This window comes from Perca fluviatilis, chromosome 23, assembly GCF_010015445.1.
Source record: "Perca fluviatilis chromosome 23, GENO_Pfluv_1.0, whole genome shotgun sequence".
NCBI classification, from domain to species: domain Eukaryota; kingdom Metazoa; phylum Chordata; class Actinopteri; order Perciformes; family Percidae; genus Perca; species Perca fluviatilis.
Window position 1 is genome coordinate 23,228,877 of NC_053134.1, and position 18,530 is coordinate 23,247,406.

Below are 18,530 nucleotides of genomic sequence, written 5' to 3' on the forward strand. Positions count from 1 at the left end.
GACATAATTTGACAATTCCGCTTCCAACCTGTTGGGGAACCGAAGGGGGGAAAAGTTCTCTAGTGTTGCTTTAAAGTTGAACTTAATGTGAGGTGTACTCACTGTTAATCACGTGTGGTTTTTGTAACAGGAATAAAAACTGTCGAAAAAAAACGGATAGTTCAAACAAAACCGTTGAATGATTATGTATTTATATTCAGGGGTTTTATACAAAAAATAAATGCAATTTGTCACAGGTCACATTTTCTGTGGTCACACACTGACAGTGTTAATAAGGAACAACAACAAGGAACACCACTAACACTTTAATCTTTGTTTTCTATTTGATAGTGCATCCATTGATTATTAATGATAAATGACATGATTAATACACTTCCCTGAACTCTGACACCCTCATACTGTATCATTGCACTAGGTTGACTGTATAAAGTAAGCCAAGACTCCAAATACAGTACTTCTAAAATATGGACTAGTGGCCCATACATACCCATTACCTAATCATACCTAATACATAATCCATAACCAACACACAGCCTACAGGGTTACAAATCAAACATAACACAGATAAAATACAGTAACTGCCCGGTAAAACAGATGAATTTCGTCTTCTTATTGAACTTCTGCTGTGTCAGCAAGGCTTCATGTTTTCGGCCTGAACAGCCTGTTGGGACATTTAATGTCAAACTGGGCTTCACAACAACAAAAACTTCACTTTACTAACATAAAAATATGATTGGCAAAGACACATACTAACAATGATTAATGCAATCATCAAAGTTCTAAGATTACCATGGTAACGTAACTTCTGCAGCCAGAAGGACACCTCATGTTAATGTTGTAATGTAATGTATTGGCTGGCATGGAAGTTATAAATCTAACATACAAAAAAAAAATTACTTGATCTTTTATCTGCCAATTATACATAATCATAACACTACACAATAGCTCCATTTCTTTGGCTCCTATTGTGGTGTGTCAGGCTCCTGGATGGAAGTCTCCTGCTGCAGGAACTGGTCCCAGTCTGGCCTGTCAACTGGTAACTCTGTCTGGAAGTGGTTCCAGAACCTGGAGACCGACAGGATAGATTCAAGTTTAGAACATTTACAATTAATCAAAGCAGTGGTGTAGTCTAATGTATTGTAGTGGGTATACTGTACTGTATTGTATATAGTGGCCAGAATCTGGCTTTGTGGGGTGAACATATCATAGTGGGGGGTCTGGGTGTCCTCCCCCAGGGACGTTTTGACAACTTCATTTCTTGTATTCGGATACACTTTTATGCACCAATTTATGGTGGAAATATATTATTTAGCCTATGTGAAGAAGAAAAAGACAGATGACCATTCAAAATATATCAAAAATATGAAATCCTGAAGCTTTCTTAGTGGATATACTTGCGTATACCTGTGTATCACGTAGACTACACCACTGAATCAAAGCACCAGTAAACATTGTGTTGAAAATACTAAAATACTGATGCATGGCCTGAACACAGATACTTTGTTTCTGTATTCTGAATGCTTACATTTCATCACAACCCAACCCTGCACAAAAATAATGAAGGCTGCTTCTGCTGTGATCACAAACGAATGCCTGCGGTTGTTTCCCGTTTCCTTTGACTCAATCGTGATGTTTTTGGTATATATGAGATAAAGTGTGTGTACTTGTGGTGGTAAATATCCGGGTCTCGGCTTATGCGGTTCTGGAAGCCGATGTACAGATCATCCCAGAGACGACCGTGCAGCACCACGTATCTCATCACCCCAATCCTGTTTTTAACCTTTAAGGAGGAAACCAGGAAACATCACATTACTGCTACGGCAAAGCAAGACGCTTCTCATCTGACTCTTAATCATCTTCTAAAAACATGGAGAATCTGAGGATATATAATCTAAAAGCATTACTTTTTGTAACTATGCTCATCTATCAACCATTTTTAACAATTGTAAGATCTAACATAACAGATAACAGATTGATTGTAGGATCTGTTAGCTCTCTTGTTCCTTTAGTATCTTCTAAGACATGATTTTAGGTAGTAGAGTTCAAAAAGCTCTACTATGCCATTGTGTGTTGTTTGCCTGGTGCTCTCCAGTAACTCACCTCTATGTAGGAGTGCTCTCTGTCAGGTCTCTTGGTGGGGAACGACAGATCCAAAAAGTCCACCAAGTAGTCATAGCCATCAGTTAGGGTTTCAAATTCATCATCTGTCTCGATCACCTGGAATATACATATTAGGACATTTGCATTTCATCAAACAGACATTCACTTTGAAGAAGCAACAGAAAGAAAGGAAGACATGCTCAGCCAATAGGAGCAGTTTTCAGTTCAAAATAATCTCACCACCCACAGACTTTTGAAAGAAAGCAGGCAGAGAGAGAGAACCACTCAAAGGTGGAATCAAAGAAAAGGTAAATTTTAAAATCTCCACGTTGTATGATACAACCTCCCACGTCCCTCCATGGCCCTGCTAGTTCCAGAATGAACAGATTGCCGAATGGTGTCAACACATTCATAGACTCCAAAGGATGACTCTATATAACTGTAGTGATCTCCACATATTTCCTCTATTTTATCTCCACATACCTGCAGAACTAATGGCATTCCCATCAGCCTCAGCTGTACTTGATGTTTACTATTGATTAGCTAATGTTAGCGTGCTAATGTGACGCACACGAAATGTATGGTCACATTTAATGGAATTTTGTTTTTATTTCAGGAGTGTTATTGCTATAAGAGAAATATTCTAATATGAGCATTAATGGTGAATTACTGCCTCTTGGTTAGACTACAAGGCTTCTTTGTAATACAGACATGGAGGCATAAAGCATTTGAGTGTTGCCAGCAGGAGGCAGTGTGGCACTTTATTTTTTTTTTTTCGTCTTAAATAAGTCATAGGCCTATTGGAAAAAAGACATGCTTTATTCCACACTATGCGGAACACCACACATATTCATTCATTTAAACGTTGTTAATCCTCTTTTCTGACAAAACACATACATGTCCTGCTGGCTCTGGGAGGACAGACTTTGCTCCGTTACATTTAGACTGGCTCCCATTGGCCGTTACTATCAAGCTATATAGCTTTGGAATTTAATTGGCTAAAAGTATCATGACTGACGTGTTGCTAGCCAATGACAGCTCGTTCCAACATGGCTGCTCAGAGACTTATCTATGGACATGAAGCAACTTGACGTTCCACACCTGGTGCTTGCTGGATGTCAGGGGCTGTTCTGGGAAGAAAACTAAACAAAAAAAGGTGGGAATAGTTTAATTGTGTAGGCAACAACCTAACGAAAATAAGCATAACCAGCAACACGGTGCAAGAAGAAGAGAAAATATTTTTTTAGACGAAACGAGTTCGGCAAACAAAGTTAGCAATGGCCTCTAACGTTACAGGACGAAGTTAGCCGACAGTTAGCAATGGTTACTACAGGACCAAGTTAGCAGACGATTAGCCATGGTCTCTACAGGACTAAGTTAGCAGACAGTTAGCTATGGTCTCTACAGGACTAAGTTAGCAGACAGTTAGCTATGGTCTCTACAGGACTAAGTTAGCAGACAATTAGCCATGGTCTCTACAGGACTAAGTTAGCAGACGATTAGCCATGGTCTCTACAGGACTAAGTTAGCAGACAGTTAGCTATGGTCTCTACAGGACTAAGTTAGCAGACAGTTAGCTATGGTCTCTACAGGACTAAGTTAGCAGACGATTAGCCATGGTCTCTACAGGACTAAGTTAGCAGACAGTTAGCTATGGTCTCTACAGGACTAAGTTAGCAGACAGTTAGCCATGGTCTCTACAGGACCAAGTTAGCAGACGATTAGCCATGGTCTCTACAGGACTAAGTTAGCAGACAGTTAGCTATGGTCTCTACAGGACTAAGTTAGCAGACAGTTAGCTATGGTCTCTACAGGACTAAGTTAGCAGACAGTTAGCTATGGTCTCTACAGGACCAAGTTAGCAGACAGTTAGCCATGGTCTCTACAGGACTAAGTTAGCAGACAGTTAGCCATGGTCTCTACAGGACTAAGTTAGCAGACAGTTAGCCATGGTCTCTACAGGACTAAGTTAGCAGACAGTTAGCCATGGTCTCTACAGGACTAAGTTAGCAGACAGTTAGCCATGGTCTCTACAGGACGATATTCAGAACTTGGACTATTTTTATTAAAAACCCTTTAGATTCTTTTGTTCGTTGGACACTAATGGACTAGAGGAATATAGAAGTCAGCAATGGACCCAGATTCAGCGTTCAGGACCAGCTCACAGGTAGGGAAGCGTCATGATTTCTCATCTCTTTCGTTTCATGAGCACTAAGATTGTGAAGAATGCTTTGGTGCTTATGATTTCAGTAAAATGAACTGAACGATTGAATTGAGGAGAATCTAACTGATCTAACGATGTGTAGCATGTCCATATTGACACAAGTGTTGAACTTTTGTGGTAAAATGCTTAATGTGAAACATCCAATTACTTAACCGCCCGCGACCCAGTGGATATGAACAGGTTAAAATAAAATTGGTAGGTTTAAACAAAAAAAATTTTAATAATCATTTTAATAGCAGAAAGTAGAGGGGACAGGAAATGAGGGAAGGAAAGACATGCAATGCTCACTGGCTGAGATTGAACTGTTACAGCAGGCCAGGACTCGTAAGTACTGTAGAACCAAGCACCAGAGTGTTCCACCAAAGTTCAGACCACCTTAGTATGGTGCAGTGCTCAGCAGCGTTTTAAATGCAAAGGAAGAGCCCAGCCCCAGTCTGCAACACGTTTTAAAAGAACAGAGAGGATCTTGCTTGTCCAGCATATTTACCCGCACAACAAGGTTGTAGTTTTGAAAGCCTGCCCAGGTGTAATAAAACTGGATCCAGCTTTGATGTTTAAATATCTCACAGCTGATGGCGCTGTTAAGTTCATCCACATACAAGTCGAAATCCCAACTGTCCTTGTAGATTTTTGCACCAGCTGGAGGATTGGTGATGGCGTCACTAGTGTAGTTAAGGAAACATTTACATGCAAACTTAGAACTTATAGGTTTGTACTCAACATTCAGAACATCAATATAGCAGCAAATATTTGCAATGTAAAGATATAGTGGAGTAATGTTGTCCTGAGCAAAGAATAAAGTCACACTGCCTCGGTGTGTGTTGCAATCCAAACTACTCTTCTTCTCTGTTCTTTGTTGGCCGTGGAAAAACATCTGTATTTCTCTAGTTGTGGAATGGTCTGTGAGAGTCATGTGGAGGCAAACCCAGCCCGCTGGTTTTTCAGTATTTGGAGTACAGCCTCTTATTTCAATGTATTACAATTTGGATGGTTTCTGTAGTTTGGCCACCATTCCTCTTGGTAATAATAACAATGTACTCACCAAGTTAATTGATTTTTTTGCTAAGCTCAGCACAGCTTATTTACTGTTGCTACGTCTGTCCAGCTTTCCGTTCTCACGTGGCACTTAAGGGGTTTACAGTGATAACCGTGGCAGATTTACCACTCAAAATGCGTAGTCATTTTTCAAATAATGCATTGATTTGCGACTGTGGTAGAACAAAGCTTCTCATTTCTAGCTGGCAAATGTCAATTTTGCTCTTTGCTATACCCAGTGGAACTGATGGCCAAAACTCATAGTACGTGTCCACCATGAAGCGTCATGTTCCCGCTTCCCATTCATTTCTATAGGAGCAGCCGTGCAATGCTGGTAGCGTCGCGGGGACTTTGGAGAAGAGGGGGGTCCATTCGCCCGTTCCTCATTTACATAAAGTTGAATGCAGGCTACTTTATGCAAGAGAGAAGCGTCCAGCTCCACTCGCCACCTCTCAAAAACTCACAGAAATGGTTTAAACTGACCGTTGTCGATCTAAAATGAAGACTCATTGAGCAGCTGCAGATTATTTCCCTCATAAAATGTTTTCAGAAACACATTTCGGTGAACTGTTTTTGTAAAATCAGAAAGTTTTCCAAACGAGCATCTGTTATGGTCTGTTTTGAAACTCCGGGAGCAGACAGCCCCACATGAAGCGTTTGTCCAATCGGGTGCAGCCATCTGGGCTGTTGGAGGGTGGATCCTGTTTTATTTGCTTGTCAGTGGTCAGTGAGGAGAAACTGATGAAGCCCACTAGTGTACAAAGCTGGGAAGCGAGGCGATCCCTGCCATCAAAAAACTCCACAGTGGACACAAACCAATAAACGGTTTGAACACTGCCTTGTGCTGACAAGTATGTTTAATGTTAATTATTAATGTTGTTACAATGTAGTAACTAAGTAAACAGTCTTATCGGGGCATCTTCTAGCTCACCCAGTAAGAGCATTCGCCCCATGTTGGCTGAGTCCTGCAGCGGCGCAGGGTTCGAATCCGACCTGCTGCCCATTGCTGCGTGTCATCCCCCATCTCTCTCCCCCTTTCATCTCTATCCACTTTGAAATAAAGGGAAAAGCCCCAAAAAATAATCTTAAAAAAAAAAAAGTATTTTCCAGACATTCGTCACACAGTGCTTGAGATAGGCCTGTAACAATTATAAAATAATTGTCTAACCACAATTATTTTACATAACTGCAATTAAAGCATTAGAGCATTTTTTTAAATGAGATTGGTCACACTATTGTTTGGATCCATCAAACGCGTTTCCAATACCGGCGTAGCGTCACCTAACAGCAACGTTAGCTAGCCTATGATACTATGGATTCCTACCAGAGGACACACCACCCACAGTTGCAAGTCTAGTCGGCTTTGGAACGTTTAAAAATCCACCAAAGCACCTTTACATGTGTTTAAGTAATGTAGTTAGTCCGTCTGTGGTGTTTAATCCACTATGGTGCTTTGTTTAATTAGTAACGTTACCGTCAATGACAACACTCCAGCGGAGATTGGCCGACTTTTATTAACATTATGATAACGTAGGTCAACGGGGATTTGTGCTATCTCGCATCTGTAGATAACAATTTGTTTGCGTTGCAACGTGGCGTTTTATTGCGAGGCCATGCCATACTATCACGAGAACAACGTCACACGCTTTAAAAAAAAAGAAGTTTGTTTTAGGAAAAGAACATTGAGAAAGGCTTTAGTAACACAAAAAAAAAGACAAAAACACGACGGTGACCAACGTCACACGCTTAGGAAAACAAACTGTTGGGTTTAGGAAAAGAACATTGGGGAAGGCTTAAAAAGAAAAGAAAATGAACACAAAAAAAGGTTGACAAACGCCACACGCGATTTTTCTTTGAGTTAGGCCAGCTGATACTGATTTTAGCAGATTCAGATTTCATCTTTTCTAACCACTTTACAGCACACACAAATATTTATTTTCTATTTTTTCTTTAATAGAACATTTTGCACAGAACATAGAACATTTTTTGAACAGATAATGGATCACTATAAAATAGAACTATATAAATGACTCCTGGTGTGGGAAATCCACACACATCTAAAGTGCAATGTTAGAACTAATTCCTTCTTTTCACAACAACAAAAATGTGATTTTGGTTTTTGGTGTCGTCCCTCCACGCCCTACTTCCTCCCTGCAGGTGTTGCATATTGCAAACTTGTTATCTTCTGCACACACGCTGCAGAATTTCCAAACAGCTGACATGTTGCAGGTTCATTCACGAGGTTCCCTACGTGGGCGAGAATAGTGCCGACACGCGCTTCACGCCGCGAGCGGGTACGCGCCACACACCGCGGGAAAGTTGAGAGAAAGTAAAAAGAGACCGTGCTGTCGCGTCCGTGTGTGCGTGTGTCCTTGAGAACTGTAACTCGTATAACTTATGTTGTTGGTTAATTGTAGCGTTGACCGGCATGAAATGACAGACGGACCTGCCGGTTGTGGCTGAGCATGTGAAAACCGGCCAATTCCGGTCACCGGCTGGTCTGTCGGTGCATCTCTAATCCTGGGATTAATTTACATTTTTAATTTGTTTGAAAAAGTAATAAATAAAAAAAGTATTATTTCACTAAAAGAGACAATTATATTGTTAATCACAATTATTTCTGAGACAATTAATTGTCCAGCAAAATTTTGAATTGTTACAGGCCTAGCTTGAGGTGTTGCTAACCTGTTAGTGGGGTCTCTCAGAGCGAGGCCGAGGTCCAGAACACTTCCTGGTTTGGGCGTCCATGTCTTGATGTTTGGTCCGAGCTTATTGATGAGCGCATTGAGGTCCTCTGCACTGTTCTTAATATTTGTATCCCTAATGTATCTACACACACACACACACACACACACACACACACACACACACACACACACCCCAAGAATAGCACTTAGCCAGGTTTGTGCATGTAGTTACTGTTTAACAGTTACAGTTCATCCATATTATAGATTATTTTCCAAGATAAACTGCATATCAACTCTGATATAGAGTGAAAGCTTGTCTGTAAATTATTTATCATTGACTGATATTGTACATATCCTGACCCTCTGTACAAACTCTACCTGTCTGATGGATGAGCCTCCACAAAATAGCCAGCGAACGGGCAGTAGATCGCCGGCTGCTGGGACTTCACCAGCAGAGCTTTGTAGTTCAGCAGCTTCTTCCTTTCGTTCTTGATAAAGTCTTCCTTCCAGGAATCTGGGCACAGACACACACCATTATCTTTATGTCAGCAGTGTGGGACATACTAGACACACCTGACCGTGGGTGTACTGAACTCAGATTTATATCTTTGCGTTTCAGATTAGTGAAAGATATTTCTATTATTTTAGACATTTATTTTACCTTAAGGTGTCATATTATTCAAGTTATAGTATCAGTGTCTCATGTGCCTATCTGTGTGTATGTGCTCGTTGCAAAAGAGCTGCGTTGAGGAAGTGGTTCAAGGAATGTCCCTGATCCACCGAAAGTTAAAGTTTAAGTCATTAAATAGTTAGCTTTTTATGGCATAAGAATGCAGACCGATAAGCAGGAACACAGGAAGGGTCACGAAGAGGAGGAAGACAGGGCATTCTGCCAACCCATTTGGAGTGAAACCAGACTTACTTACTTTTGTGACACATTTTACATTACAGGGTATAACTTTTTCATTCAGTAGCTACAGGTGAAAGTAAATGGATACACTAAACTATCACATTTTAATATTAGTGCTTTGGGGTGCCCTGGAAGCTCACCCGGTAAAACGTGCGCCCAATGTACCAAGGCATAGTCCTTACCGCAGTGGCCCAGGGTTTGAATCCGACCTGTGTCCCTTTCCTGTCTACAACTGTCCTATCCGTTAAAGGCCAAAATGCCCCCCAAAAAATATTAATTATTAATAATAATGGGGCAGCCTCACCACTGTATTTCCCCCCGCTGAACGTCATGGGGAATCCAGATGCACCCCCAGCGAAGTCACTCATCATTAAGTCCACATTCTGTGGTAGCCGGCCCCCGTTTGGCCTGGTGCAGTCCACAGTGTTCAGGATCATGTGACCTGCAATCCAAACGCATTTTAACAATCCCATCGTACACAATGGATTTTTAGTCTGCAACTGTGTGTCACGAGGACCTGTTGTCTGTCTGCCTGCCTGTTGTCTGTCTGTCTGTCTGTTACCGGTCTGCCTCTCTACATTTTGGTGTCTTGATCTCTGTAAGCTTTTTGAAAATAAATTCCCCGTGCTGTTTCCTCATTGGTCCAATCCCTGCCCTGCATAACCAATCATGACAGCATGCACCTTTATATTCAACAATGATGCAGGTGTCCATTTCTGGATGCACACCATCCATCAGGATCATGAATCTCAGGTCCTCGTCAATCTGGTGGAGAACAAGGGTAGTGACTGATTAAAAGCTCTTCTCATAACAGTTTATCTTTAAGATCGACATTTTATACAGGAGGTTTTGTCATGTGAGTTACATTTTGCCAGACTCCAAAAGGAACAATGTTGATGTTGGTCAGCTTGACTTGACTTTGCTCCAAATACCTGTTGCATCAAGACAGAGAGAGGGGCATAATGGGATAATGGTTACCTAAAACACATTAAGAGATTCAGTTTTAAAGTAATCAATGTAATGAATTACACTGAGCTCCATCACTTTACTCACCAAAAGACAGCTCTTGATGTGTCACCCACATAAATGGGGACATCTGGCCTCCTCTCTGACAAGACTTTCAGTGTGGGGTAACTAGAAAAGACACAAGAAGGGTCAGATCCGGGCCAGTATACATTCTTTTACCATCCACACCCTTTTTAAGTTCATTTGCTTTTTGCTCGCAGGTTTCTCTAGAGTCCGGATCGGGCCGAATTTTTCTGTCCGACAGAGCTGTGACCGAACCCGGCCCGAGCCCGACAGGCATTAAGAAATTTGTGTCTGAGCCCGACAGTTAAAATCTCTTTCCTTTTTTCTCATACTAATGACACAGGTACGGTCGTTTGTGTGGAAAGCCCGCTTTTATTAAGCAACTGTAGGAAGGCATTCGGAAATGTCAACAGATGAGCGCATCAGTAAACACGGGGCAAAAAAGCGCACATTAATAAGCTGTTAATATGTTCAATGTGTTAACCTTTGATCGTGGTCAGAAAACCAGGTGAGCCTGGTTACCTCCAGGGCCAATGTTATAAAAAGAATAACGTGGGGGTTAAAATCCTGTTTCTGGTGAGCAAATGACTGAACTTTGCTTCCAGTCTGGGGTTTATTTCGGACACTGCACACACTTTGTACAAAACTTAAACTTATTCCACCATCTCTGCTCCGGTCGCGTCTACACTTCTGCTTACTCTTCCTCTCTCTCTCTCTCTCTTCTGCCCGCTTTACACACGCACTGAGCTCTCTTAAAGGAGCCGCAGCACCATTTTACAACAAATGCCTTATCGCGCTGATGTGACCGAGCCCGACCAGACCCCGACCATCATTTCTAAATATCTGGTTCGGGTATCCATACCTTAGTTTCTCTATAGAGCTCCCCCTACAGCTTCAGAATAGATATTTGGCAGCTCGGCTCCTTGCTCGGTAAGTCTCCCGTTTCCTCCTTCTCTGTTCCTCCGACAATGCTTTCCTAGCTTTCTGCTTCTTTTTTGCTGGCTCAGCCATGACGATAGTGTGAAAAACTCTATCGCTCCCTTGTTGTATGTGTGCAGTGCCGTGAAGCAATTTGTTACATCGCGAGACCTGATATCACCATATCGCCATACTTCCTGAAGGGAGTTTTTTCCGCTCACAGGCGCTAGGGGGGAGCGAGACGACCACCATTCAACCCGAAAAAAAGTCATATAACCATTCCAATGACTCCGAAGCTGTTCAGTTAAGGTAAATTAAGCTAAAAACACTGCATAGTTCCCCTTTAAGTTAAAACTTTGAATAAACTTAATCCCCTAACCACTACCGAGGTGCCCTTGAGCATGGCACAACCCCCCCACCTGCTCTGGGCGCCATCCCATGAGTCAGCCCCCTCGCTTTGACATCCCTGCATACATTACTGAATGCGTACAGGTCCCGTTTGTGCATGTGTGTAAATAAAGTTTGGTCCTAAAGCTAAAACCCTTTTCAGACATGGAATATGTTACATCGCTTCCTTCATCTTTCTGTTGTCACAAACTGTGAGAGAGATTTATGTAAAAAACTATTTTATGATACTAAGATTAACACAAAACAAGCATTGGAGTGGGTTTATCAGCAATAAAGGCAGTGCATGTATGTGTTGGGGCTTTTTGTTGCTTTGGTTATAGCTTTGTTGGTCAGGACACTTTTAATAGTAGGTCCAAGGTTTGTAGAGTAAGTGAGTGATATTCCAAATTCTGTGTGACAGGGAGTGGCACTGCTGAAAATGTGGAAAGTTAAACTGTAAAATGTTTTATGTTCTGTCACAGGCTGCATCAATGAAACGATATATAGATGTTTTATTGAATCATCTTTTGTCCTGATCTGCTGGTTTGGGAATCGTATTCGAAACCAAGTTACAGAGAGTTGTGAACACCTGCCGTAAGATTAAATGGGGACAATAAAGATGTATTCAATTAAAAAAAAAAAAGTTATTTTAGCATTGAAGCCTTATTTAATGGCGGAGTAAACGATTTCTGTCGTGACTTTTACGTTTCAGGGACTCAAGCATTTATTCTGACATGAGACCAGCATTAAAGTGCCGTCAGATTCACATAACAAGGTGCATGTCTAAACCTTTATTCTCTGCTAAAATGGCTGGAAGCTCGCTGCTTTATTTGTTTTTAGAATTCAATAGATGCTGCTTGTGTTAACATTATATTGTCAGTGGAGTTTTGGCAGATGCCAGTAAGATATGAGGCTGCAGCCTCGACAGACAGTCGTGTGTGCTTTGCAGGGAAGTGTTGATAATACACGATGTTGCTGCGGTGCTGTGATGTGAACGACAATATATTATTAAAGGAGACAACAGTATAACAACTGTGCAGAGTTTACCTGAGGTGGTCTGAGTGCATATGGCTGATGTAGATGAGATCTGCTGCACACAGTCTGTCCAGGGAGTCTGCTGGAGGCTCATGGAGAAGCCACCAGCCTCTGGCAAATGCAGGACCCTTCAACCACGGGTCGAACATGAAGCGCCTCGGCCCCAGCTGCAGCTCCATGCAGGCGTGGGTCAAGTACGTCACCTGGGTGGGAAGTTAGCAATTCTGTTGTCACAATGGACAGATCTGACAAATTAAGCTTAATGTTATGCAGGACACGGAAGTTGTACGCCCGCCGATTGAATTATCATTCCTATCAGACACGCACCCAGATCACTGCTCCACTGACGCTGCTTCACTCACTGCTGCTGGCAACGTTTTGCTTCCACCACCCCAGCCTCCACCTTCCTAGTTCAGAGTCCTAACATGACTCAAAGTTTAAAATGGTTTTCAATGTCTTTCTTTTGGCTCCCTCTTTTTTTTTTTTTTACCCTGGGGGGTTTCTGCATGGTGCTCCCTCCCTGTTTCAGCTTAGCATGCTGCTTGGCTGGTTCAGGGAGCACTATCAAGAGCGGAGCCTTCAGCGCCAGATATAACTGTATTTCCATTTGTTGCAATAAATGGTTCAATCTATGACGAGAGTGTTCCCGACTGAACTCTAATGAACTGAGTAGATGTAGTTATAGAGATTTTCTGCTGCAATCCTTAAGTATCTTCACAAGACTAAAGAAAGTAAAGTCGAAATTCAGACTTAGCTTTTTCCAACTAATGTAGTTTCATGGTTTTTCCTGTAATAATTATGTTGTGTTGATGTGCATTCTTATCCTGTAAGAATTCTTTTGTATTAATGTGTCTTTTTATTGTGCATTTCCCATTTTTCAAGGTAGCAAAGTGAGCAGCAGGATACATACTTTGACTTCTCCTTCCTGGAGCTCCAGAGGCTCTCGAGGGTCATCCAGCCATGGGTCGATGGGGCTCAACTCAATCAGCTGAAGCCCCCCATCATCCAAAATCTCTACTTCTGTAAGTGATATAATGCATACATGCTTAGCTGGATTTTCAGAAGTCAGTCACAGCTCCACTCTGGTTAAGCTTTACATACTCAGTATTTTCACAGTATACAACAAAATGCACACTTCTCAGACTGTCAAGAACACTTATCAGCATAAATCACTTTAAGTTGGTTTTCTTCAATGTTTTTTGGTTCTCCAACTGGACTATTTACCTGCATGCAACTAAAACCCGCTCACACGTGATTGGTTAATACTACTGGGACTACAAGGCAAATTTAGCTACATTTCAAGGACCACTTTTATTTATTTCAGGGGACTTTTATTTCCCAAGGCCATATTCATGTCACTCTTATATCCATTCCTTACATGCCAATGAAGGGGTCGTGGTTATATCACAGATTCAGACCAAAGCAACTAGCTAGTAGCCTGGCATCGCCAGCACATCACTGTCTGCCAGAGCAAATTAAACATGAGCTCAGCAGACGCGTCTGGTTCCAAGGTTGACTGTTGCACGGCCGCCGTCACTCCCCACTGCTGAGATTGCTTTGCCAGGAAGAGAGCGCACGCCAGCCTGCGTTGGGTCTAGCTGCAGCCGTTTTCTTCAAGTAGCAGCTAGTTAGCTAGCTGTGCTGCTGCCATGAGCTGGTTGCAACCCGGGCCCTGCTGCTGGGGTTTGCACTGGCTGATTCGGAGTGGCTACTTCTCCAGGGTACCCGCGGGGTCTTAAAAGCATTGAAAAAGTCTTAAATTTGATAATCTCAAATTAAGGCGTTAAAAGCCTTGAATTTAGTATACAAAGTCTTGGATTTCGTTACAAAGGTCTTATATTTTTCGCCTTTCCTAGGATTAAGTTCATACCGTAACTAAATTAACTGTTACTAATGTAGGCTAATTTAAAAACTGACCGGAGCCCGTCTCTGGACGCACCGGAGGACCGAGACACAAAGTAAACACGCCTATCTGACTGGTACGGGGGGGGTTAGCGGTTAAACTGATCGGCGGATGTGCGGAATGTTTCGGGTGGCCACTCGAAGGTAGTCAAGGTAACAGGCTAACGGCTTATTAGCTAGCCAAACACCGAGCGGCTCCATTAATCTGCTAGGTGCGTCTTATAACAAACGGAGCGAGCAGCCGCCGCGCTCTAAGATCTGTTAATCCGTGCAGGACTTCACGGTGAGCGGACCGTTTACAGACCATGTGACTACAGGTAACGTTAAAGGTTCGCTGCTACTGTAGCGGAGCTGCAAGTAAACCAGGGCTCTCAAGTGTCACACATTGAGCGTGACAGTCACTCATTTGGTCTTTTGTCACGCAGTCCCCCACACATTGTATTTCTCACACGGAAAAACTATAATATATTTAATTAATTCAATTAATTAATAAATATATATTTAATATGCGCCCATAATTTTTCTGGCGCGCCCTCACTATGACACACACATATATATTAGGGCTGTCAATCGATTAAAAAAAATTAACTAATTAATCGCACAATTTGCTGTAGTTAATCGCGATTAATCGCGTTTTTAAATTGAGACTGAAGCTTGTAGTAATGGATATTTAAATAATGCTAAATCACTTAACTTTACAAATATGAAGAGAAAACAAACAAGGAAAGGTTCTGCTAAGTTCAGAATGTTTAATATCTTTCAGAACAACAGCAGCAACAATTTAGCTTATTTAGTCCTGCTGAAGGCTGCTGAAACGGCTAGAAACTGTCCGACTTGAGAGCAGATTTTTGTCACCACCCCCAATATTAGCCACATACCTAATATACCATATTCTGAATAATATACAAATGTGTATATATATAGAATATAAATTACAATCTAGGCAGTACTTAATATCATAAATATTATAATATACATAGTGTTTAATCTGAATGACTAAGCAAAGCACATATATCTAAACACAGAAATGCACATCAATATCAATGTTACACATTAAACCAGTAACCCAAAACCACAAAGGTGTATGTTGGCCTAAAGGGAAAACATTGAGTGTAGTTTTAGATAGCGACGCTGTGCACAGCAATCCATTACCAATGTAAAGCGATTGACTACATTTCCCTTCCAACACCGCAACCAGGAAGTAGCTTGTGTGACAGTGAGGCGCCAATTTCAAACATTTACTGGAATATAGTCACGGATACTATCGAGTAGACAGCGTTAAACATCAGACTGCAAATAAGGTTTTATCAAGCGTAACCAACGTAACAGTTATCAAGCAAACAAATCGCGTACGCGTACATATCGGCAGCACAGCACGGCGCATGTAGCGAAACAGCAGCTTACCGGTGGCGCATCTCTCCTGACAAGACAACATGGCGGAACTAGTACTCGGTCCCGTTTATAGCCCGTGCTCATTCATTTCTGGATTCTAACACATCATCTTTTTTTCTCTTTTGGGATCTTACTGGTCCATGTTTCAACTCTTGACTGGCCCGTAGGCCTACTTCAATCAGGTAAATCCCTCCTAGAGTAAGCGTAGGGTTGGGCGATATATCGATATAAACAAATATATCGATATATTTTTAAATGAGATATGGAATTAGACCATATCGCATATATCGATATAGTTCAAATGTGATCCTTGCTCCCCATAGATATGTCGCCGTGAGGTTCTAAACATACGTCAAAACCCGCCACCATCTTGGAACAGGGGGCGAAGCATTCAGATCAACGCTAAAGATGCCGGACTTTTGTACTGCTTAATTTTATGTTCGATAGGGAAATGAAAAGAACAAACAGCAATGGATAACATTTAACAGGTGACAATGTGTTTTATGATTATATATGCCGCCCGACCAGCAATCTGAGCTCCGCGCGGCGCGGAGGCGGAGAGCCCCGTGGCCGGCACAGCGTCTCTTCCCGGGCAAAAACACAGCCTACCGCTGCTGCGCCGGTCCCCGCTGATCCAGATCCGGACCAGCCAAAGACAGAGTGGTGATCGGTAGGATCTTACCGTAGTCCAGGACGAACTGTATGTCGATATCGGCGGAAAGTTCCACTAAGTTTGCCGGCGGCGAAGCGGTGAAGAAGCTACTACAGCGGGGCAGCGACCGTCTGCGGCTGCAGGATCTGGAGCTCAGTGCCCGTTAAAATTACATGTAACGCTTAAATACATACAGAAATAAATAGTGGAGGAATGAGCCTGGACATTTCAGTCTGTTTAAACTTCACCTTCACCATTACATTTTGAACAAAGTAGATTATATTAATATCTAAAGCTTAATTGACCTTTGGAACGAATCACAAATAGCCTATGGAGCTTTGATTTCAAAAGGGTACTCCTGTTATACAGTATTTAGGTTTACATTTTATTGTTATTTGAACAGCTGAGCATTTAATCATGAACCAGGTGAAGAAACCGGTTTATTATTTATTTGATTTTGCAACTGTTTCTATGAAACTACTTGTGACATGTCATATTTGATTTGGGCTTTGACTGAACATTTGCGCTCGCACTCGCGGAAAAAATATCCGGGATATATATCGTATATCGATATTCAGCCAAAATATATCGGGATATGACTTTTGGTCCATATCGCCAGCCCTAGAGTAGCGCCGCCTGCTCTTATGGAGACGTATTCCGTTTCTCAGCCGCCACATGAAGTAAACAAACACAGCTGCATTAATTTTCGTTTAATTTTTTTAACGAGTTAAATATAAAAAATTACCGCAAAAAATTACGAGCGTTAATTTTGACGCACAGCCCCTAATATATATATATATATATATATATATATATATATATTTATATTTTAGTTCTTAGGCCCCGTCCACCGCATGCAAAACGATATTTTTTTTACCCGTCTTCCCCCGATTTGTTTCAAGAATAGTTAGCGTCCAAACGAATCCACTTGTAAATGACTCAATACGCTACTTCATATGCCAGGCCTTTGGGGCGCTGTTTCTGCTACAGAAATTTACCAAAAAACGGAGAAGAAGAGCTAATACTTCCACTTCCCATCATAACATGACTAGCTAGATTATCATTTTCTCTTAATACATCCGTGGACTATAATAACTTCCACCACTGCTCATTTTATAAAGGCTGCGCAAAAAAACGTGTCTTTGTTTAACGTTGTATAATGTGCTGTTGGATTGTTTTTATTTTGCATGATTGCAGCGCTAGCAGCGAGCTAACGTTAAGCGCAGCGTTAAGCTGCTCTAACATCGGCAGTCAAACAAACATCAATGATCCATGAATGATGTCTTTTTAATAATCTATAGTTTTCTTTCTTGCAGTAGCCTTTCTACAATAAGCCGTGGTAAAAGTTACTATAATCTGTTCAGGGAGTTGATAAGCAGACAGATTAGCTAGCTGGTTGATAAGTTATCTACTTCCACTTTATAAACAGATAGCCATCGCAGCTAACGTTAACGTTACTTCGCTGCTGGAGCGGTCAGCTACTTTAGCGATGTTTAACGTTAGCTACATAACGTTAGCAATATATCTTGTGTAGAATCCAGAGGGAAGGGTCAGGGAGCAGAGACAGTATTTAGATGAAGTGAGCTGGTTTGACCATGGAGATGGGACATGCTCGCTTAGCTTCACCGCAGTTGTGTGCGTCAGCCGAGCGTGGAGAAAGGTGTAAAAGAGGGTGTGGCGATGACATCATCGATACGGATCCGTATTTACCATCCATACGAAGCCAAACGAGAGCCGTTTTCGGATTTTTTCACCCTGAGACCTGGTTTCAAAAAAGTGCGTTTTCAGGCAGTGCATTTGCAGGATTCGTCTGGACGGTCGGCCCAAACGATGCAAAACGTGCGTTTGCACAAAAAAACATTTCCGTGTGGACGGCCCCTTAGTCGAGCCTGCCACTTATCAGCCAATCAAAAGAAAAAGAAAGGGGCTACACAATAGCCAATTAGCACTATTGTATCTGGGTAAGATTTAACGCAACAACCAATGAGAAAAAAGCATGGAGCAGCGTACAGACACTTCCCTAAACGTTCACTCATTCAGAGACCCAAACGGGGTGTATTCATTCATGTATTTTTTTCGTGTATTAATTTAATGTATTAATTCATTAAAATGAATTTATCATTGAGGTGAATAATTGTTATATGCACATTTAAGGAGGTTACTTCTTCAACAAAAGATGTCACTCTTGCCTGTCCTTAAAACTTAAGATCCCTGAGTAAACGCTGAACTGAGCTGTGTGTTTTCAGTGTTAAACACAGC

General features: G+C 41.7%; 1 protein-coding gene and 1 long non-coding RNA gene across 2 annotated transcripts in view; one reads left to right on the forward strand and one right to left on the reverse strand.

Moving 5' to 3' along the window:
- Nucleotides 1-206: 206 nt before the first annotated feature.
- Nucleotides 207-18,530, reverse strand: part of cmah (cytidine monophospho-N-acetylneuraminic acid hydroxylase) — a 46,461-nt gene continuing 28,137 nt past the window's right edge. Inside the window, exons 5-16 of the mRNA XM_039791006.1 lie at nucleotides 13,236-13,345; nucleotides 12,338-12,528; nucleotides 10,010-10,090; nucleotides 9,822-9,888; nucleotides 9,640-9,721; nucleotides 9,261-9,398; nucleotides 8,425-8,560; nucleotides 8,045-8,188; nucleotides 4,812-4,986; nucleotides 2,101-2,217; nucleotides 1,665-1,780; nucleotides 207-1,065 (exon numbers count right to left, since the gene is read on the reverse strand). Coding sequence (XP_039646940.1) covers nucleotides 963-1,065; nucleotides 1,665-1,780; nucleotides 2,101-2,217; nucleotides 4,812-4,986; nucleotides 8,045-8,188; nucleotides 8,425-8,560; nucleotides 9,261-9,398; nucleotides 9,640-9,721; nucleotides 9,822-9,888; nucleotides 10,010-10,090; nucleotides 12,338-12,528; nucleotides 13,236-13,345 — 1,460 coding nt within the window. The 3' untranslated portion in view covers nucleotides 207-962. The remainder of the gene's footprint in view (nucleotides 1,066-1,664; nucleotides 1,781-2,100; nucleotides 2,218-4,811; nucleotides 4,987-8,044; nucleotides 8,189-8,424; nucleotides 8,561-9,260; nucleotides 9,399-9,639; nucleotides 9,722-9,821; nucleotides 9,889-10,009; nucleotides 10,091-12,337; nucleotides 12,529-13,235; nucleotides 13,346-18,530) is intronic.
- LOC120552982 overlaps nucleotides 3,622-18,530 on the forward strand; it is a 25,364-nt gene continuing 10,455 nt past the window's right edge. The window contains exons 1-2 of the long non-coding RNA XR_005638073.1: nucleotides 3,622-4,267; nucleotides 13,208-13,347. This is a non-coding gene — a long non-coding RNA (uncharacterized LOC120552982). The remainder of the gene's footprint in view (nucleotides 4,268-13,207; nucleotides 13,348-18,530) is intronic.